The sequence below is a fragment of the Scardinius erythrophthalmus genome (assembly GCF_964197995.2).
Source record: "Scardinius erythrophthalmus genome assembly, chromosome: 23".
NCBI lineage: Eukaryota > Metazoa > Chordata > Actinopteri > Cypriniformes > Leuciscidae > Scardinius > Scardinius erythrophthalmus.
The window spans coordinates 7,522,147-7,545,919 of NC_138243.1; the positions used below are offsets into that span (position 1 = coordinate 7,522,147).

A 23,773-nucleotide genomic window follows, 5' to 3' on the forward strand; every position below is an offset into this window, starting at 1 on the left:
ACACTTAAATTCTGAGCCTTTTACAAGCTAAACACGTAGCAGACAATTTGTCTGAACAATGCATTGGGACAGCGACGTTGCATGATTTACCGTCTTGTTTGGATTACTACACACTCAGTTGTGAAGGGATTTTGCAAGACATTTTGAAAGTTTTGGTATAGACCCGGAAGTTGCACAAATGTTGACTTATTTTCACGTCATCTTCATGGGAATTCACTGGACCAAGCCCTGGTTTATTCACATCCATCCAGTATTTAAGCCACATTATCACAGATGCCAGAGTAATACAGACTGTGACATACTGGACGAGAGCATCAGCGCAAGGTAACTCACTCATCTCTTGAGTTATGCTACATTTATGGCTTTTGAATCTATCTATATTACTGGTAACTGAATAATCACTGAATATGAGCAAGCGAAATGTGTTATATAAAAAAATATATATTATTCTGTGGCAAACAATATTTAGAGAATAAATGTTTCACATTAATATCTTTAAGCGCTTTTGTGTTGTAGGATGAAGTCAATACAGGCAATGTTACTGATGCTTTTTGTTGCATCTGTCTTTTCAAAACGAGTAAGTATCAGGTTATATGTTTTCCTTTAAATGTTCACTTTATTTTGATGGTCCCTTTAACACATTCAGTTGTCTATAGGCTAAGTAACATTGAATTTTTGTATTTGAGTATTGAGCATTGAGTATTAGTAGAGTATTAGTCGACTGGTAGGGTTAGTAGTATGAGTTGACATGTAGTTGAAAAGTTACTTAAAGTCATTATAATGTCTGTTGGAGGAGCAGCACAATAAAGAGTTATCAGATATTAAGCAGACAGTCTACTAATACTAATAATGAGAGTTAATTGACGTGTAGTTGCAAAGTTACTTATAGTCAACAGAATGTTCAAAAGGGACCATCAAAAAAGTGTTACCGTTTATTTTTATATATATGTAAGTTACTTAATAGCTACTTCAATTTCTTTCAAAAGCATAGCCTACAGTGCTATTAATAATAATATTTTTTCAACTGTTTAAATCCTCAGTTTCCTTTGCGCAGAGGATTTGATTCATCAGACTCAAGATCCAGTTCCAGACAGGATTCACACTCTGAATCAAATGAGTCTAAATCAAGTGAGTCTAAATCAAGTGAATCTGAATCTTCTGAGGAAGTTATTGTGCCACGCACATTCCCTCCAACTAGAAGAACAACAAATCGGCCGACCACTGCCAAGACAATAAAACCCACAATCTCCACAACAGCCACTCCAACTAGCAGAACAACAAATCCGCCGACCACTGTCAAGACAACAAAATCCACAATCACCACGACAGAAGACACCACAACCTGGGTTACGCAGAATGTGACCAGTACTACTAACACGACATGTAACCCTAGGCTTGATGATAGCTGCTAATAACTTAAAATATTGCTGTATTTTCAAGCAAAACAAATGTACAAATAACATTGTAAAACTGATTATAGTCTACAGTGTAACATAATGCTTATGCATTGATAATGAAGGTCTTGATACTAATGAATAATATAACTAATTAAGATTAAAATTGCATGTCCACATTACGGTGTCATGTTAATTTTGATTTAGTTTTTTTCATTTAAGAAAAAAAAATAAAAAATAAAAAATTTATGATGTAAGAAAAAAACAATTTTAAATAGGGTTTATTATTAGTAGTACTTTGTCTGACATAAAAATATATATATATATTTCATATCAGCATTAATACGTGAGTTCAGTCATTTTTCTTGTACCTTTTTCAGGAACCGAATGAAATAATAATAATAATAATAATAATAGTATAAAATTATTATTTTTATCAGTAGCTGTAGTAGTATAACCGTAACATTTGTATAAATTACATGTACCCTGTAGATACGATTTTTTCTTATTCAATAATGTACAATGAGGTCAAAATAAGTAAGATTGACAGCATCATCCTAGCATGGTTGGGGAAGTTTCTTTTAAAAGTAATGGGTTACAATATTGCGTTTAATTGTGCAAGTGAGATGAGTAAGTGCTCACATTTAGTCTAGAACTAAAATAACCGTCATGTTCACACACAACGCCTCTGCACTTACTCAAGATTTCTCTCAACATGGGGACAGGAGAGCTGAGAAACAATGTAACTTGAGTAACTTATTTGATAAAGTAACTCTTTATTTTGTTGTAAATTTAAAAGTAATGTGTTACTTTACTAGTTACATGAAAAAAGGTAATCTGATTACATAACTCAAGTTACTTGTAATGCATTACCCAACACTGCCTCCTATGGTATTAAAGTACTTCAATTGATCTAAACAATTTTCATCATGCCACATTGCATTCGTTTAGCATGGTTACAGATTATACTGAAAGTCAAAAGGTGCATCTGCTGAGTGATAATGAAAAGGCAATTTGGGATTGGAAGCACATTGCTTGTTACAATGTAACTTAATGGTCTATGACATGACCAGTAATCATAGTGACATCCATTTATCATTGTTACACATGGAAATTGAAAGTCAAGTTTAGCACATTGCATTTTTGGACACAGCATTTATTCGCACATCTCAAATTGCGTAAGGTCAGCCAGTGATTGTATAAATAATAATAAATGTATATAATTAACTCTACTTTAGTTTTTATTTATAAAGGTTTAAACAGATTTGCCAGCATTAAACAGTTTATACAGTGCTTTATTTTATGTCGGAGCCTCATACCTAAATCAAACTGTGTGTTTTTGTTGTTAGGTTAATTATATATGGAAAGCGTCTGCAAACATTACCAGACGTTGAGGGATTTGATTTGATAGCTCTGTGATTAGAGATGTAATTAAACTTACTGTACGTTGAGAAGAACGTCACATTAGTGGAGTAGAAGTATGCTGTTATTTTGTCAACACCAATGTCAATTGTAAAGAATTAAACTAAATTATTTTATTTAGGATAGTATTTGAAATGGCCCAGACTATCTGCGATCTCAGAGCGGGATAATTACAGAGCACTAGAGACTCACTCAAACTTCAAAGTTTGACAAATATTTGTCTGAAGCCTACACATCAAGACATTGGCACAAGAAAGACAGAGCTGTGTGATACGTTTTTAGAAATCAAGAGAGGGTTTGACATCTCTCCAGGCAAGTCTTGTAATTTAGACCGTACATCATAGCGTTCAAAACAGGCATTGCATTGATGTGACTGTAGTAGAGAGGTATTTCCTTTTTTCCCCTTCTGTTATTTATCAAAGGAAATGTTTCAAAAGTGGATACAGTTTATATGTGGTTTATAAAGTGTTCAGGGTGGTTGCTGGAAAGTCAGGCCAAGATGCTTGGTTATTGCCTGGGTGTTACTGGACCAAGTCATAAGTTTCTGTTAATAAACAAAATAATGTAAACTGTCATAATTACTGCTGAAATGGCAGAGGAAATATCTCAGCCAGTATTTTTGAGCCAATATAAGGGGCCTTCAAGTCAAAAAGCTTAAAGTCACCAAAAATCTAAATAGACAATTCTTATTTATTTATTTTTTTAATGGAATAATGCAGCATTTATTATAAATTATTTATCCGTGCACATCAGTATGTTTTTTTTTTAAATCATGTGCCTTGTAATCTTTAATTAAAATAACTTCCCCTCCCTCTTGCAGCATCTCTTCTCTTCTCTGATGATGTGTTTACTGGCGTGAGGGCGGAGCAACCTGTCACTCACATGAGATCCACCAATAGCAAACCACACCCATCCAATCAAATCCACATGTACAAAATCAGGCCCCGCCCTCTTGTTTGAGAAGCAGTTTCACACTGATATGTGTCACAACAGGGAAGAAAAGACCATCAAAACTTCCATTGCACGCTGACTTAAAAAACACTGTTCTATATCATATGGCTGGGCTGCTGAAAAAACTGCTTAAACCAGCCTAAAATGTACCCAAAACCAATGAACAGACCAGGGAGACTAAGCAGCAAACCAGTTTAGGCTGGTTTAGATTTTTTTTTTTTTTTCACCGTGTTAAATCTACACCACCAAAAATTGTGTTGTACTCCTCCAAAGGCAAACTCTGTCCATGTTAAATGGTTTGCTAGATTTGTATCTGTAATTATTTTTTAAGGTAGCTTTGGTAATATTTAGACACTGCTTTATCTTTTGTATTTTTGGTGCACTAAGAAACACTGCATAACTGATATAGGACAAAATTTATTCATAAATGATCATTCATTACATTGAGCAGTATAAAATTACATTTACATTAGGTTTGTAAATAATTGTGCAATGAACAGGAAGACATTGTTGAGATGAAACCGCATAGCAGCAGCTCAAGAACTCGTATGAACCGTGTCTTTGTGCTCTGCGTTTGTCGTCGAACTCACACTAACACCACGTGGCGTGAGTCACCAAGCACCATACAATTAATACATTTGCATTCGTTTGTGTCGACTGTGCTTGATTGTGATTACTTTGCGTTTATGATGGGAGCCTCGGTGGTCTGTGTGTTCTCCTCAGCCGAATCGCTCTCCTGGCTTTCTGTGCTCTGTGAGGAGTCGCTCTCGCTGTCTGCAGCTCCAGGGGTGGCTGTGGTCTCCTCGCTGCTATCTGACTGCTCTTCATTCTCCTCCTGGCTGGCGCTGGCGCTGGCGCTGCCGGTGGCAGTGTCTCCAGCACTTGCCCCCTCGCCGTCTGACTCTTGGTTCCCGGCGGGAACGATCTCTTGGCCTCCCAGAGCCGCCTGGCGGTCTCCTGGCTCCATGTTCTCCATCTCGGGGGTGCTGGTGTCCTCCTCCTCCTCCTCCAGAAGATCATGCACCTGTAGAGCCTGAGAAACAAAAGTCATTCTCGTTTTGTTATATCATTCAGTTGTTAATTTGAGGAATCATTCATGTCTGTTGCATAAATGGTAGAGGAGAGTTACACAAAGACTAATACTGTTTTTAACTCTAAGTATGAGTAATAGTAACATTATTTGTCAAAGCAAAAACCCTTGCAAGAACCCTATGAAAATGGACAATTCTTGTTTTTATGGAATATTGCAGTAGGCTATTTATTATAAAAGATTTATCCATGCACAACATAATTTTAAATGTATATGCCCTCATAATATTTAATCAAAATAACTTCCCCTCACTCTTGCAGCAACATTTTCTCTTCTCTGATGATGTGTTTACTGTCTAGAGGGCGGAGCAACCTGTCACTCACATGAGATCCAACAATAGCAAACCACAATCATCCAGTCAATTCCCCACGGACAACATCAAGTCCCACCCTACATTTTGTCTTGTTCGGGAAGTCGTTTCACACGGATATACATCACAATAGGGAAGAAAAGACTATCACAACTTTCACAGTTTCATGCCGACTTTAATTAGTGTCGGGAAAGCTATAGGCTACTTTAAAAGTGTAACAAGCTAGTCAACAAGCAAACTTAAAGAAGATAAACTACAGTCAAGCTAAAGCTTTGAAAAAGTAGCTTTTTGTTGTTTTAACTTATAGCATAGCTAACTACATTAAAGGTAATTAGGAGGGCAATATGTTAAAACAAATAGCTGACTATCCAATGATATCATTTATCATTTATCATTTAATTACTCAGCAACAAAACTCTAATTTACATAGCTGAGTAAAAAAAATATAGTACATAAAACAGGGAGGCGAACTGGTGAATCGTTTTTGTTAACTTATTCATTTAAATGAATCATCCTAATGAACTGATTCAATTGAATGAATTGGGCCAACACTATAAACTGAGATCATTTTAGGATGAACTGACTCCCTAGAACAAATCAGACTTTCCAATTTTCCAACGCTACATGTTACGAGAGAGACCCGTTCAGGATGAATCGATTCACTGAAATGATTCACATTTCAGCGAGAGGACCGTTGAGGTGAGTGCGTTTGACTATTCTCTCAGTGTAGTATGGACAAAAAAACAGAACAGCACTATACTGCTACTCTCGAAATAAAGGTTGTTACTGGAAAAGCAACACTATTATGAAAATATCTGATTTACTGGCACGGTACTGAAACGTAGTGTAGTAAAGTTAGTACTTAGTCAGTCACCCGGAACACTGCCCCTAATTACCAAGTAGGTACCATCTCTGATAGCCTGGTTCTGCCACAGTACTTTCTTCTAACATTTATTCTGCTGTAAATGCATCTTTGTTTTCCTTTTCTATTACTTGTCCACCCTGCATATGGGCACATTTTCCAAACAAAAAGTAACCTTTCTATTTACCTTGTGCAGCTGAATCTCTTTCTCCACGTCATTGAAGCGCTGATCATCATAAGCAGACATCTTCTTGCTCACAAATGTCAAACCGCCTAACTTGTCACTGCTGTAGGACTTGTATGGTGAAGGTAGTTTTTCAATGTTGTTTGCGTCCACATAGACTATGGCTTTTTTGTAGTCGCTTGGGTAGCCCATGCTGTCTCCCCGGCCTGTGTTGATGATGGGGTCCAGCGAGGGCTCGACTGTGGATGGGACTACGGTGCTCTGAGTTTCCCCAGAATTACTCTCACTGGAGTCAGTCTCCTAAATGGACAATATATGTTAATGCTCAATACAACTGACAATACAAAATTCTTTTGTTTTCTTGCTATCATGGTGGATTATATTTTTTTGTGGCTGGCTGGCACATTGTGAAATCTCATTGTTCCAAAATACTGCTTCTCATAATTGTGCGGTAAACATCAAATATGTTCTCATTCACTGTGACTGTCACGTCCCACAGCAGTTTTGCATTCTCGTTGAACAGGCCAATTGCTTAATAATGAAAAAACCTTTCCTGCCTATTGTTTAGTCCAGTTGCTCTCAAAGTGTGAGTTGAGACCCAAAAATGGGTCACAGGTCTGGTCTGATAGGTCTATGGACAGCATAGAAAATGCTAAATGCACATAATAAAATGCAAATAGCCAAATAACCGTGCGTAATGATGATATTAAAATAAATAAGGGAGGAGAAACTTCATGTATATTTTATTGCTGACATTATGTCTGTGCATCAACCATAGTACCATAGACAGTATTATTTTGGATTTAATTATGTTTTTGTTTACTTTTCTATGATTAACAATTTTGATGCAGTGTTTGCCTTGACAACTATGCATTCAACAAACACTTTTATCCAAAGCAACTCACATTGCTTTACATTTTATCGGTTGTTTCTTTTTCTGGGAATTTAACCTATGACCTTGGCCTTGCTAGTAGCTGTTCGAGCTACAGAAAGGTCGCCACTTGATACCCTAAATTCTAGGTTTTTAACCAAAACCAGTTGATTTAGTCCACTTTTTAGCAACTGGGCACAATGGTTCTACATTACAGAAAACGTAAGTATTTTAGCATAATCAGAGTGACTCACATTCTCCTCATCTGTTTCAGATTTCTCATCTGCCTCCTGCAAATGCAAAAAACAATATTGAGACTCGCAGCAGGGTCACTTACAGTGCGTCTAGACCAGCAGAATGGTATTTTTAGAGCCTGTTGTCTTTTATTGGCTATTGTGGGAGTGCAGTGACGTGTGATGTGGTCAGAGGATGAGTCTTCATTTACCTCAGTGTCATCTTCACTGTTTGTGCTTTCATTGGAATCTGCTGGTGTGGTCTGAAACACAACCAAACGCCTTGCCATTAATTAAACAATACTGTATTGCTCATGTATGTGCTAATTACCACATCCTTGAATTTAAATAGCTTGAATGGGCTAGTTTATATCAGTACTTTGACATTTAGTTCACTAATTTTGCTGTAGTTCACCCATCATTTGTCACCTGTGACTTTCTTTCTTCAGTGGATCATTTTTATGTATTAGTCCATGCGATTTTGTGAGGAACAGTGAGCTGTTAACCACTGCAACCGAATCAGTGAGTCAATGAGTCATTCAGACCATTTTTTAAATAATGAATTGAATCAACCAAGTCTTTGAAAAGATCTGACTCAAAATAACAAATTGGTTCTTTTTTGTAATTTTTTTTTTTGTAATTTCTCAGCTTGACAGCCCCAGTCCTCATTTTATTGAAAAGATGGGTTTCACTTTATTTTGATGGTCCCTTTAGCACATTCTGTTGTCTATAAGTAACATTGCACCTACATGTCTACTAACTCTCATTAGAGTGTTAGTAGAGTATGAGTAGACTAGTAGGGTTAGGGTTAGAATAAGTTGACATGTAGTTTCAAAGTTACTTATAGTCAGTAGAGTGTATGTTGGAGGACCATCACAATAAAGAGTTTGCAGATATTAAGCAGATATTCCACTAATACTCTAGTGAGAGTTAGTTGACATGTAGCTGTAAAGTTACTTATAGTTAACTGAATGTTCTAAGGGGACCATCAAAATAAAGTGTTACCAAAAGATGTGGTCAAGATATTACTCCATTTCACATTTTGTGTTCCACAAAAGAAAGAAATGGCACAAGGTTGACTAATCAACAGAATTTTAGGGGTTAACTTTTCTCTTATAGACATTTTAGAGGCTATGGAGGACGGGTTTTACCTGTGTAGGTTCTGCCTGGAACATATTAGCATCAGCTTTTTGTAGAATAGGAAGTGGCTGTATAGGACAGATGTTTTGTTAAAATAGCAGTATAGTTTATATACAAATTATTCATTTCAACACAGTGTTTATTTTGCCCATATTAAATAAGATACTTGCCTGTTGAACAGCAATCATTTCTTCTGAGCTCTCTGAACTGCTGGCTGAGCGCTTGACCTGAAAAAAAAAAAAGTGCATTTATACATTTGAAGAAAAAAAATCATAGTGTAAAATAAGCCCAGATTTCACAATTAAAATGAACTTACAGGCAGGCAGAAGACTGTGGCGATGAGGAGGGTTAAAACGATAACGGTCTTCATTTTTGTGCAAAATACTCTAAAAAAAGGGAGAAAAACAAAGAGATGCACAGTTGCAATGAACGTCAATTTTGAACCATTAGGCCATTAAAAAGTTATGCCAACTAATGCACGGTAATAAGACATGTATTACATAAAGGATCGCCTCTTCTGTTTGACTTTAATGTTCTAACTATAAACTGCCTCAAGAATGTGTGTTTTTGGTATTTACTGCAAGGCAAGCCGACTCGGAAGGAAGCATGCCTTTTAAGGGCACTCAGAATCACGTTGGTGTCCAAAAATGCCAAAGAACTTCCTCACCATGAAACATCTAATTTATTTTCAGCTACAACTGCAGTGCATAAAGTATAAGTTGAGGCAGCGTGTACTTGGCGATACCTATAATGATCTCCCTCTGGTGTATAATTCCAGAAGTTATATGTAGACTATGTAGCAGCCGCAATCCCAAGAAATAGCACGCCTATGGCTCCAGCCTTAGTTTCTCATTTGAATCTTTGTTGCTGTGAGCCAAGGACTAAAATTTGTGGCGTCAAAGGAAATGTGAAGTGCAGCACAGAACACTAAGCGTGGAAGCGTTTTGTTGAGGCTGCCGGCAGAAGTACTGTAATGGTGGCAACTGTCAGTCAGCCAGTATTATTATTCTTTTGTATGGAACTTTAATTTAGTGGTTGTGTCGCTGGAATAAATGACTCAGTTGACAAATTAGTAAGGCCTCTATGTGCCATAGCCGCAACTTCCTCTTTCGTCTGACAAGTTCATGTTAATCATCTCTGCCTATAATAAACTGTGGTTGGAATCATTAAAAGTCTTCATAACTTCAGTCTTGTACTTACATTGATGCTGAAAAAGAACTGCATTTTTTTTACCTAGAGCAGCATCAATGCATAAAGTGAATTTATTCATGATTTAAGGTTAAAATAGGCTGTAGCTACATGATCCCTAACTAAGTCCTTCATGTGCTAAAATGCCTGACGAACCTGATCAATTGCAGACTACAAGCAAGTAAATACATTGCACATAATACTTCTTCCAACAACTGCATACTGAATCCTTGGACGACAATTGGTTTTTAACCTCAACATCCTAAAGAATAAAAACAAATGAATTATTTAATTGTGACTTACCTCTTTCTCTTTGAGAAATTTGAAGTCCTTTGACTGTCAGAGGACTGAGGTCCTGTTTATCAGATGAGATCTTGCAATGTTTTGATGCTAGTGAGAGATGGCTGCTGGTTTGGCTTTTAAACCCTGTTCCCTCAGGAAACAACCAATGGCTGTGAAGCTTGTGATGTCATGAGGTTTACCGCTGCTGTCCCACCTTTTTGCTCCCACTCTTCCTGTGGTTTATATGGCCAGGCAATGCAAACATTCACAGCCAGGCATGACAAGCACAAAAAATAAAACCAATATCCTGTATTGCTCTTAGGATCCTTGATATAATGTTGTCATGCTTATTATTATTACTAACATTATGCATATACCATGGAAAGACTCAATGTCCACTATAATTGTTATTGTATAATAAAACAGGGCAAATAAATATTTAATAGCTTCAATTAAGGGGGTTTAAGGCCTCTAGCTGTAAAGCAGAATGAAGTGTTAAGTGTGTAATCAGTTCAAACTTTGGAAGGGAACAGTGTGTCACAGAAAATCACAAAAGGAGCAGTTTATTGTAATATAATAGAAGTTTATATTTGGTAGTGTTTGCTAGGCACTATTACTGTTGTTTTGGGATTCAAATTCCCCACACGTACCTTTTTGCTATGAACATGAATGATACCTCAAATTTTGAGCCTTGTGTGGATTTTTGAAATCAATAAACAGATTAGAAATTAAATGAATAACTGAATTACTCATACATCTGCAATGAATGACAGCATGCAAATAAACATTGGAATGAATACCGAATAGCCATTCACTGTATATATTAATATCATGTTAAAAGTCCGTGTGTGTGTGTGTGAGAGAGAGAGAGAGAGAGAGAGAGAGAGAGAGAGAGAGAGAGAGAGAGAGAGAGAGAGAGAGAGAGAGAGAGAGAGAGAGAGAGAGAGAGAGAGAGAGAGAGAGAGAGAGAGAAAGAGAGTGAGAGAGAGAGAGAGTGTTTTGGGGGATGGTGGTTGATGTGCACGTGTACAAATACCTAAACCGCTGTGCAAGAATCACTTAGATGTTCATGTTCTTCTTATTATGTTACAAATTTCAGTAGTAACTAATATATGATAAAATAGCTTCACGGTTTAACATAATAGTTAATCATATTATTATTTAGGTGAGATTTGACTGCATCCATGTTTTTCACATAAAAAAGGAAGAAAAACATTTTACAGTTTATTTTGAGTAGGGTGATGGTGTGTCATACCAAAATCACATGAATTTCCCATCAGTCTGTATCATTCCTATGATTCACAGTCTGTTAGCAGCAATAAAGTCAGATGCTCAAAATTTGCAATCACCAGTATTGGGCCTCCTTCTGTGTTATTCTGTTCATTTACAGAATATGTAGTCTTTGACTATTGTATGTTAAGGAGATAAGACAATTTTGCATTCCCTTACTTCTACTACACAATTATTCACCATTAACGTGCAGCACATGAACATAAATAAGCTACTGAAAGTGATAGTTAGTGTTCATGATTCATGATATTGTGAGGCGTACCTCAGGGCAGCAATTAAAGAGACTGAATATCAGTGCTTATGATTGACAGGCAGCTTATAGACTTGAAACATCATACATCACTCTATATAAGAATCATTCTACCAACTTATGTAAGTGAAGACAAAAAAGTCAAAGGGACTTTAAAGTGCAAGTAAATGGGGAAATAAAGTACATCAGACATACTAATCGTAGGTTGTCATCTAGAAACATCATCTTGAGAACACATGTGTTAAGACATGCAGCATTGAACCACCATTCATATAAGAAGTGAAATGTTTTTCATTTCTTCACTCAGGCAAATGTTGTAAGAAGTCTACAGTTGGCGTCTGGAATTTTTTTTAAATGTTAAAATAAGTGTCTTGCAGTCATGCATGGCGGCCGAACCACATGTGGCTCACGGATGGATTAACAAAAAAACTCAGAGACACCACCACAACACCACAGAATTACAGAAACTTTCCCAGTTCTGTTAGAAATAATCACAAGGACTGTTGTGTGATTTCACACCATATAGCTTACATATTTCCAAATGTAAATCTCAGTCAAATGAATGACTGAGAAGGTAATTTTTTTTGTCATTTACTAACAAAATATCTTCGGTTAATTAAGTTAATGTCAGTCCTCACTGAAAGGAAAAATACTACATGACACAACAAAATCAAAGCCAATCAGAGCATATTTGATATGATGCAGATCCAGGTGCAGATCCAGTGACTGTTCTGAATGTCAGCATCTTATGCCCGGTACACAATGTACGATTTTAGGCTGTGATTTAGTGATTTCTGTGGTCGTAGCTCCTAAAACAGTGGTCCTACGTCGTACAATGAGAGAGGTTCAAAGACGGCCATTTTCACGGTCTTGCGACCAAAGATAGCCAAGATAGCTGTTTGCTGCTCCAACCTACATCTACAGACAAGCCAATAAAAATGCAACCTGAAATGGCGTATTAACGTGACATGGTGCTAAAACTTAAAACTGCTTACCTCAAGCTTCATTTGCAAAATTGGCATGCCTCCCATAACCGCGTCCATATTCTCCTTTTTCGCTTCCTCCTCTTTTTTCTGCGCATATAAAAAACACAATTGCCAAAGTGTGATTCATCTTGCTCTATTTGTTTACCACTAGCGCATGCTGATGACATTTTATTCTTCTATACTAATTTGCGTCGTAGCCTACGATTCAAATGGTGTCATCTTCATACAGTATACATACATGTCGTACCCAAGTTTATTAGATCAATGTCGTACAGTGTGATTTGTAATGATGTTATAGTATTGCCGAAATCACACAGTCGGTAGCAGACATTAAACTTGATGTGGGCAGTGACCGGCGGCCAGTGAAGTAAAACGAAAACAGGTGTAATTTGAGCTCTCTTGGATTCATTTAAGATAAAACGTGCCCCCAAATTTTGCTTTCAGAAAGGTCGGTAAAATAGCATTGCAGTATTTTCTATCAAGAAATGACAGTAGTCTAGGTTTGAAGTTTATATTTTCATAAAACACTTCTTTCAAGTTCAGGCCTTACCAGAATGCCATTATCAATGTAATGATGAATTGCTGAGCTGGGTGGGAAGGCAAGGAGATCTGTCTTCACTCGGTTAGAGGTGGCGTTCTGACGATCCATGTAGCCACTATTGTAGTCCTCTGGCTGGGATAAGATGTTGAGCTGCTTATAGTCTGTGTAGCAGAGGTATGAAAATTCAAGTACTGGAAAAAAAGAACCTAGTCACGTTTACATTGAGAAAAGAAGGGGACCAAGTCCCAGAGGTACCCCATTAACTGAAGTGACTTAGACCCTAAGACAAAGATCCCTCCACAAAACCTTGAAAGATCTAATTGTGAGGTGAGACTCAGCCCAGCCGAGTGCTATGATGACAATTGTAGAGATGGCAGACAAGAACATCTGATGATTTAAAATGTTGAAAATTTCAAACAAGTCAAGGGGAATGAGATCTTATGGACTGCAAGGAGCTCTCGCCAAACACAAAGTAGTCTCAACTGAATGTTTCTTTTTGAAGCTGAACAGTGATTGCTAGCTTAATAGAAAACAAGTTATTTAAGTGTTTTCACTGAACCATGAGTGCGACTGTCATTTTTTTTTTCTTTTTATGATGTAGTTTTGTGTATGTATTCTTAAACCGTTTTGAATTTGCATGTCTGACTCTTAATTTAAGTTAAACTCACTTAAACTTTCTTGAATCCCAAATGGTCACTGGCATGTTGGTATGAGTGTGAATGTTCACTAACAGGATCAAGGCTAACAACTTATCCTTGCTTTAACGGATGAAGCCATCACAGACACAAGACAGAATTGTGACTGTCCAATGACATTTCAATCAATGTTAAGTCTGTGTGTGGTGATCTTTTCTCCACAATGTCTGTGATTCATGCAGGGATGGACTTTATGAACTCAGTGAAGCATGTACCAGGACTGCATTCTAATCAGCCTAGTCTTTGCTTCTGTACTGCGGTTTGGTGGCTTTGGAAATTAAGTAAAAAAAATATTTTTAAAAAGACCACATGGCTTCAATTCAGCCCTGATCCAAAACATTAGTTTATGAAGTTGATGTCACCCTTTACAAGACTTAAACAAATGAAGTTCCAAGTCATGTGCCATTAAATAGGCCCCAAACCATTAATCTTTGAGGTCAATTTGTTTGGAAACATTCTGTAGGAACACATTACCTATATGGATTATACATTCCCAAACATGCTTTTAAAGGACCGTTGAATTAAACTATCAGCTTCTTAACTGTTAAAACTATATTAGGCCATTAATATCAGATGTGGTCTAGATTACACTGTTTTATAACTTGGGAATAACATGATCAAGACCTACAAACCATTGAGACTCTTTTATGGCTATGGCAATGGAAAATCCGCATAAGCCAGTCAATGTGGGGAAATCTGTCATGCACTATGTATGTAACCTGATATAGTCATCAGCTATACAGTGTCAGAAAATGTACAGTATATCCATATGTGAAAGTAAAAAAAAAAATGTCAGTGCGTGTTAACCACTAAGCGTGTAGGTTTAAGTAGTAGGTTCTTAACCCCATAGGTTCAGCAGACATGTCAAATGTATGCTCGGCTTCCTGTCAGGGAACTTCAGATGTAAAATTCAGTCTGGATCAATTTAGGCATGAAATATTTTGGGAATTCTTGGGAAGACTGGAAGAAAGTGATGTGAAAACACAAACAGGAAACTGGAACTTTCTGAAACTGGAGGATAGCATACTGTGGAGGAGCCTACTGACTCAAAATTTGTCTGAAACTGAACCACATACTGTATACTTGGTCAAAAACAATAGCGTTGTCATTCATAGTCTGGAAACAGAATAACCTAATGTGTGTAAACACATACAAAGCTTTGAAAGAACCTTTCTGTTTGTTTTGTATGTTATATAATGTTATATGGGGCATGGAAAGGGAAAAATACTTTATATACTTGCCTTTCCCACTTTAGATGAAGTTTGAACATAAAAACCTCAAAAGTTTTTACTGTCTAGATCCAACAGTAACACAATAAGAATAATAAAATTAATCTTGTGGAAACCTCTTAAAACAAGGAACTTCTTCCATCAACAAAACAACGTTTGACGTTAAAAACTGGGGACAGGCAGAACAACAACGATGCATTATATTCAGCTTTTTTTTCTTTTTTTTTGACTTTTGGATTGTACATTTAAGAGACTCTGCAGTACATTGTAAAAAAATAATATTCTTAGATATAATGATTATTGTAGGTTTTTTGGGTTTACTTATTGTAACTACTTTGAACTTTCAGGAACAAAATTTGCCACAAATAATGTGATGTTTTCATTAGTATGTAAGTTGTTAATGCTTAATCTCATTTAAAGACATCTTAATTTACATTGGAAATTGATACAAATATAGTTTGGAGTTCGAGTCATGGCATTTTAATATTTTAGGTTCAGTTAATATTTTTAGTTGTTTACTTGAGAAGATTTGTTACTGCATTTGTTCTTGAGTGATTACGTCATGTCCAGAAATAATGAAAACAAAGTCTGGCTCATGTGTGGCTTGTAGCTACAATAAATAGTGTAGCAATAAATAAATGTACACTCTGAAATAGTATGCAACAGTTAAATCCCAGAAGTAAAAATTCCATCCATTTTCTACATACACTCTTAAAAATAAAGGTTATTTTTTTAGCATTGATGGCTCCATCAAGAACCTTTAACATAAAAGGAACCTGTCAGGAAGCATACAACGGATCCAGTAGCGAGTCGAAATCAGTTTATTGTAAACAGTCAGAGGAACAAACAGAATGGCTGGCTAACAACGGGCACCCAGCAGGTCCTAGGAACACGAGAGCTGCAGAGTAGAATCCAAGCAGGGTAGAGGAGAAGTGACGCGCCGTGAATGTCCTCAAAGGCAGACCACAGCTCAGGCAGGACGTCAAACAGGAGATTCGTGCGAACCGAGAGCAGGACCAGAACTGTACAGAACAGACATAAGCAAGAGCCAGCAACCAAAACGATCTGACACAGAACATGAGTAACACAGCTCTACATATAGGACTAATAAACGAGACACACCTGCGACTGATCTGATCGCTCATCAGCGCAGCTGGTGCTGATAGGCAATCAGATCAGCGCAGTACACACAGAATGAGCAAGCAAACCCGCAAACCGTGACAGAACCTTTAAATTCTACAAAAGGTTCTTAATAGTTCTTTAGATTACTGAAATGTTCTTCACACTAAGAAAACATGGTTCTTTTAAGAACAGTTCACTGAAAGGTTCTTTTGGAAACCAAAATGGTTCTTCTATGGCATCGCTGTGAAAACCCCCTTTTGGAACCTTTATTTTTAAGAGTGTAGGACAATTGATTTTTAACAATAACTCATAAACCTTTAAGACAAACCTACTGTGAGCTACAAAGTTTTTAATTGATGGTTTTGTTGAAGTGTGCATTATTTCAACTTCATTTTTTAATAAACATTTTAATAACATTGCATGTCAGAGCACAAATCAAGCCATGAAGTCCAAGGAATCGTCTGCACCATCTCCCCACTGGCCTTCACCATGACAATGGAGTTAATAATTCGGCATCTCGATGGGTGGTTGGAGGGGAACGTCTGAAGAGCAGGCTGCAAATCTCCAGTATCTCCATTGTCAAGAGCCAGATCGTAAATGAGATGTTCCACATCAATGACGAGCCGATACCAACTATCCTGGAGAAGCCCATCAAAAGCCTTGGTCGGTGGTACAACACAGATCTCAAAGATGCCTCAGCAGCATAGGACTGTACGGCAATGGAGCCCTCTATCTCAAGTCTGGTGGAGGAGTACAAATGCTCTAAAGCAAGGCTCGAAATGACCCTCACAGAATCTTGGGATCCCTTCGTCAGAGGGGCTGCTCCCGCCCTAGCCACAGGGAGGAGGTGGAGGTCAGGTGTAGCAGTGGCACAGGCAAAGTCCGCTCTGAGACACTGGGACATAGTGGGCCATGTCCAACAAGGCAGAGGGGGCCTAGGGCTGGGAGCAACAACACCCACATGGTAGAAGGCTACTCCAGCTGAATGCTGGCACCTGGTGGTTGAGGAGGTGTGCCACCAGGAGGAATCGGACAGGTGTGCCAGAGCAGTGTCCCAAGCCAAGCAAGGCTGCTGGATGAGGTGGGAAGGTGTGGAGAGGAGGAAGATCACTTCAATATGTCCAATATGCTGAGCTTTACAATCAGAGCCACATATGATGTCCTGCCCTCTCCAACCAACCTACATCTCTGGTTTGGAGAGGATCCAGCCTGCCTCCAGTGTCTTGCACCACCAACCCTGAAATACATCCTGGTGGGCTGCAAGACCAGCCTTACGCAAGATACACCTGGAACCACAACCAAGTGCCTGGCTGTTACACTGGAGAGTAAGAGGGTAACCATCAATGCCATGCCCCTGGAAGCCTAGACTACCTTCCGCCAACCAACATCCTTCGTCCGGGAAGGGGAGAAATGGTCGACCAATCGACCACCTCCAGACTCATGTCCATTGAATGCAGCCCGGGACTGGGAAATGCGGGTAGACTTAAGTCAGAGGCTCACCTTCCCACCCAAAATTGCAGAGACCAATCTGTGCCCAGACCTGGTCCTTTGGTCCAAATCCTGTTGACGTGTCTTTATAGTGGAACTGACAGTCCCCTGTGAGGAAGCCATCGATGAGGCAATTGAAAGGAAAAGGTTGCGATATGCAGTTTTGGCTGCCGAAGCAAAGGATCGGTGCTGGAAGATAAACGTGCGTCCAGTGGAAGTGGGCTGCAGGGGCTTTGTAGCTAGTTCCACCACAAGGCTACTAAAGGAGGTTGGAATCAGAGGACAGGCTCAGAGGAAGACCATCAAAGACCTTGCAACTGCTACCAAAAGAAGCAGTCACTGGCTGTGGCTGAAGCGGAAGGAGACTGTATGGGCTCCAAAGTGACCTCATGGAGCCTTCGGTGCGACACACACCCAGGTCTGATCAGCCTGTGGTGGGCCAGCCTCGGGTGAGGGTGTATTGTGATAAAAGGCTGAAACACCCAATGAGGCTGGGGTATTGAAGGCATCAGGCGGTCATCCCCCAATCCAACCCCACCAAAGAGGACATCTCCAACAACAGCTCTTGCTGAATATCAAGGGAATCTAACATCTAGTCCTAGTATACTAGCATACTGTAGACCTCCTAGACAGGATTGTATCAAGGCACAGATCTGGGGAAGGGTACAGAAAAAAATTCTGCAGCATTGAAGGTCCCAATGAGCGCAGTGGCCTCTATCATCTGTAAATGGAAGAAGTTTGGAACCACTAGGACTCTTCCTAGAGCTGGCTGCCCGGCCAAACTGAGCGATTGGGGGAGAAGGGCCTTAGTCAGGGAGGTGACCAAGAACCCGATGGTCACTCTCTGACAGAGCTCCGGCGTTTCTCTCTGGAGAGAGAAGAACCTTCCAGAAGAACAACCATCTCTGCAGCACTCCTCCAATCAGGCCTAGATGGTCGAGTCAGTCAGAAGCCAATCCTCAGTAAAAGGTACATGACAACCCACCTGGAGTTTGCCAAAAGGCACCTGAGAACTCTCAGACCATTTGAAACAAAACTGGATTGAACTCTTTGGCCTTAATGGCAAGCGTCATGTCTGAAGGAAACCATGCACCGCTCATCATATGGCCAATACCATCCCTACATTGAACCATGGTAGTGGCAGCATCATGCTGTGGGGATGTTTTTTAAGCGGCAGGAACTGGGAGACTAGTCAGGATCGAGGGAAAGATGAATGCAGCAATGTACAGAGACATCCTTGATGAAAATCTGCTCATGAGCGCTCTGAACCTCAGACTGGGGCGAAGGTTTATCTTCCAACAGGACAACGACCCTAAGCACACAGCCAAGATAACAAAGGAGTGGCTACGGGACAACTCTGTGAATGTCCTTGAGTGGTCCAGCCAGAGCCCAGACTTGAACCCGATTGAACATCTCTTGAGAGATCTGAAAATGACTGTGAACCGATGCTCCCCATTCAACCTGATGGAGCTTGAGAGATTCTGCGAAGAAGAATGTGAGAAAGTGCCCAAAAATAGGTGTGCCAAGCTTGTAGCATCATACTCAAAAAGGCTGTTATTGGTGCCAAAGGTGATCAACAAAGTATTGAGCAAAGGCTGTGAATACTTATGTACATGTGATTTTATTTTATTGTTTTAATTATGTTTAATACATTTGCAAAGATTTCAAACAAACTTCTTTCACGTTGTCATTATGGGGTATATAATTCATTTAATAATAATCAATAATTAATTTAATCTATTTTGGAATAAGGCTGTAACATAACAAAATGTGGAAAGAGCTGTGAATACTTTCCAGATGCACTGTATGCCCAGATGGCTCATTGGCGACATCTGGGGTCCACCACTCTGTGCCTCTCTTGTTGCTTGTTGCACTCTTGTTGCTGGGCCCAACCAAAGTTCCTCCTCTAAATCCAGAGCCATCGACTCGATTAAGCGGCACTGGTGTTGGCCTTAACAGCAAGCTGATGGACCTGGTCTCGAATTTCTAAATCTTTAAGAATTTTGATAACATATGTACTGTTATCCAAAGCCTCAACAGCCAACTTTGACCAGGCAAACCTTTGCTTTCCAGCCACATTGTTCCATGTCAGCTGCTAGCTCAGCATACTTAAGGCTCTTACGTTTGCAAGCCTCCTCTACAGCATCCTCCCAGGGCACAGTAAGCTCTGTGATGTACACAGTGTGAAGTGAGCAGGACCAAAGCTCAAGGTCTGGTCTGAGATTGGTAGCTGCATTTTCGGATGGGAAGCAAAGCCTCTGATTCAGGTCGGCTAAAAACTTCCAGTCGCAAGCTTCACCTAACTGGCCAGTATCTGGGGTCTTCACTTTGACCTCCCTTGCCCCTTCCCCCACAAACTCTTTTACTGGAGCAAGAAGACATAACAGAAGAGTTAAGGTGTTGATGGAGGTCCGTCTGGAGTCCAATGACGCTGCAAGACACCTAGTTGTGCCTCCACATATAGCGGCCATGTGTCAAGCTTACTTTAGGTTCACTTGAGATAAGCAAAGGATCCTCTCCGTACCATTGGCTGAGGTTCCCTGGAGATGGCAGGACAATTTGAGATGCTTCCATGCCCCACAGCTCCTTCCAAAAGAACTTTCGCTTCTCAACTCCCTCCCATCTCATCCACTGCCCTTGCTTTGCTTGGGAAATAGCCTTTGCACGCATCTTGTTGCTTGCTCTTGCCGGTGCACCTCCTCAACCAAAAGTTTTTGACACTGAGATTGAGTTGTTACTATCTCAAAGGCTAAGGCCTCCTCTCCCTTGCTGCACATGGCCAATGATGTCTCAGTGATTAAGGGCTGGCTTAGCCTGTTGTAACAGTGGATGGAGTCCACTTCCTTCCAGTGTTGAGGCCAGGAACTATTTGGGCAATGCATGGATCACGGGATTCCATCAGTGTCACTTCCTGCCTCACTTTGGAGCATTTGTACTCTTCAGCAATAAAAAAAGGTAACACTTTATTTTGATGGTCCCTTTTGAACAATCTGTTGACCTCTATGTAACTTTGCAACTACATGTTAACTAACTCTCATCAAAGTATAAGTAGACTGTCTGCTTAATATATGATAACTATTTATTATGATGCTCCTCAACAGATATTCTTCTGAAAATAAGTAACTTTGCAACTACATGTCAACTTATTCTACTAACACCTAACCTTACCAGGCTACTAATAATCTAGTAATACTCTACTAACACTCTAATGAGAGTTGGTCGACATGTAGGTGCAACTTTACTTATAGTCAACAGAATGTGTAAATTGGATTGAGTTGTGTTTAACTCTACAGCTTACAGCTTTCCTGTAGACTTGTCTCTATTGTTATTAGTTTGTGTTTTTTTTGCAATCGGGCGAACAGGGGTGTGAATGGGCCCTGGATTTAAGGCTACAGCTCCAAATGTTTCCTCTACAGCCCCAGATCTTATTTTCTGCTTTCTTTTAAAGGTCCAGAAAAAATACTTTATTATGTTTATATGAACACTGCAGCAATTTAATTGAAGGAAACTAAATAAATGAAAAAGACAAAGCGAATAAAAACTAAACTAAACAATCCCCCTCCGCTTATGTGACTAGTCCAGATTTGAGTCGCCTCCACACATGGCTAAGCATCTGTATGGGCCAGACATGTTTGGACCTAAATATTTGCCAAAAAAAAAATCTTTTTTTTAATTAAAAAATAAACAAGCAAACCCAGCCTAGATTAGAAAAAGTAACGTAAAACATTACTTCATATTTTAAACTTTACAAAATTAGTTACTTTTTTAGAGATTAACGCTATATTGTAAAGCATTACTTTTAAAAGAAACTTACCCCAACACTGTACACATACCCTAATGTACACAAAAAAATTTAAGTATACTTTGAGCTTAGGAAATAGTGTTGTGTGATTTTCAAATATTTTTTGGCTTCAAATCAAAGTTTGTAATGTGGTGATTCACTTCCTACCTAATTGGTTTGGTCCAGGGCTTATAACTCTTTACCAATGACTTTTAAAAATCCCTCTGGGAAAAATGAAAGGTGAAAATATTGCACTGTTGAGCTCTATAGCAATTACAGGTAAGCATAGTGAATCCTCAAACCATGTAATTCATCCACGAAAAGCAAGAAGTGCAAAATGAGCCACTTTGCAACATGCCAATTTATTGGCCAAAGTTCCATAATGCAGCTTTAAGCAGATGAATTCAACAGAAATAACACTATATTTATTTTATTAATTAAATGCAAAGAACCTCGGGATATTTTTTTTACTAATGTCTGAACTTATATTTTTCAGTATTTATTTTGAATATGCAATATTAAATATGGAAATGTTCAGTATGATCCATTCTGTAAACAACATGCAAAAGTACTGTATTTTACACTATCATTGCTAAGTCAGTTGTTTCTGTAATACTACTGCAATTTCAGAGCCACAACTCTTCAAAACCTAATCTTTTACGGTAAATCGTTGTGTTTTGGTCAGAAAGACGTGACATGGCACATGTCTTTCATGAAGTCTTTGTTTTTTCTCATCCCACACGTCTCTACCCAGGTCGTGTGTGCTCGGATGTTATACAGTCTACATGTATTTTGATTTCCACCCCCATTTTCCACCATGACTACAGAACCATACTTCCTGTTTCAATGAACTGTGCTGACTTCTTCAAAAGCGACTGAGGATCCACATGTCACTGCTTTGTTTGACTGCAACAAATCTAAACAAGCACAAGTGCAGAGACAGAACACAGGAATTTTAGCAATAATACATGTAGACAATTTATTCACATTTAGAAACTGCGAGAATGCAGAGCACCGTTGAACTTATTAAGTTCCTGGCAGTTAGTAATAGTGTATCGCCTACGCAGTCTGTAGCGTTTCATACCCAGGATGGAAATAGTCTATAATTGAAGGTACATTTCCTGTCTGGCATGGTTTTCAATGGTGTCTCAAAAAGCTCAAGTGCTTAGTTCATAATTAGACTCCATGAGTAACCATGAATAAGATTTTTGGCAGCCCAAAACACCTCTTTTGTAAAGGCAGTTCATGCATCATTCTTAAAAAGTACCTAAATTGTCCAATTGTCGTAATATTATGTAATGGATGAGCAATAAGAAGCACATGTTCTAAATACTGAAAAAAAAATCATAATCATGTGGTCAACTGTTTAATGGTTATCATACGGTCATTGACACAATGTTTTGTTATGATTAGCTAAAAAAAAGCTATGTTCTACAAACATAATTGGATTGAGTTGTGTTTAACGTTACAGCTCAAAATGCATAAAACATTTCCTGTTGACTTGTCTCTATTGTTATTAGTTTGTGTTTTTTGCAATCGGGCGAACAGGGGTGAGAATGGGCCCTGGATTTAAGGCTACAGCTCCAAATGTTTCCTCTACAGCCCCAGATCTTATTTTCTGCTTTCTTTTAAAGCTCCAGAAAAAAAAATACTTTATTATGTTTATATGAACTCTGCAGCAATTTAATTGAAGGAAACTAAATAAATGAAAAAGACAAAGCGAATAAAAACTAAACTAAACTATCCCCCTCCGCTCATGTGACTAGTCCAGATTTGAGGCGCCTCCACACATGGCTAAGCATCTGTATGGGCCAGACATGTTTGAACAATTTACACATCCTCTCAGTTGAGAAGAATGTGTGTTAAAACCATTGAAGAAGATGCTGTTCTTTACTGTCTCACAAACCATACAAGAAGTTATTTGCCTCAGGCACATCAAAAATTAAGTATATCTCTACACTGTACAGTGTGCTATCAGAAGATCAATAATTACCTAATGTGGGATATTTTGTACAGTCAATCCCATTATTCGTTCATATTTTACTTGACTCATAAAGACACTTTTGTCTTTTATTTGACAAACCAGCTATTGTTATTAATCAGCACTAATGGAATAACGTAACACTCTATAAAATAAAGGTTCTTTATTGGCATAGATGGTTCCATGAAGAAAGTTTAACATTCATAGAACATTTCCATCGCACAAAAGGTTATTTATGGTGAAAAAAATAATAATTATATCTGTATAAAAAAATATATATATATGTATATATGTGTGAATCCCCCCTGTTGGAACCTTTATTTTCAAGTAGTGCACTGCTAAACATTTAAACATTGTATAAACATAGTATAATTTGTTATTATAGTTTCTTATATAGGTGTTTTTAAATAATGGAACTGGATTTTGAAAATAAACAGTGCATTTTTTATTGAACTTGATGAAATGTTTTATATTAAAACTACA

The 23,773-nt window shown here is 38.4% G+C and overlaps 1 protein-coding gene across 1 annotated transcript; it reads right to left on the minus strand.

Annotated features, from left to right (window-relative positions):
- Window positions 1-4,168: 4,168 nt before the first annotated feature.
- On the minus strand, window positions 4,169-10,037 carry spp1 (secreted phosphoprotein 1). The gene is made up of 8 exons (XM_081353605.1): window positions 9,949-10,037; window positions 8,774-8,843; window positions 8,628-8,684; window positions 8,469-8,525; window positions 7,530-7,580; window positions 7,339-7,374; window positions 6,217-6,513; window positions 4,169-4,800 (listed from the first exon to the last, which is right to left on the minus strand). Exons 2-8 carry the CDS (start codon window positions 8,825-8,827, stop codon window positions 4,441-4,443), a joined length of 912 nt encoding a protein of 303 aa, XP_081209731.1. The 5' UTR covers window positions 8,828-8,843; window positions 9,949-10,037; the 3' UTR covers window positions 4,169-4,440.
- Window positions 10,038-23,773: the final 13,736 nt, after the last annotated feature.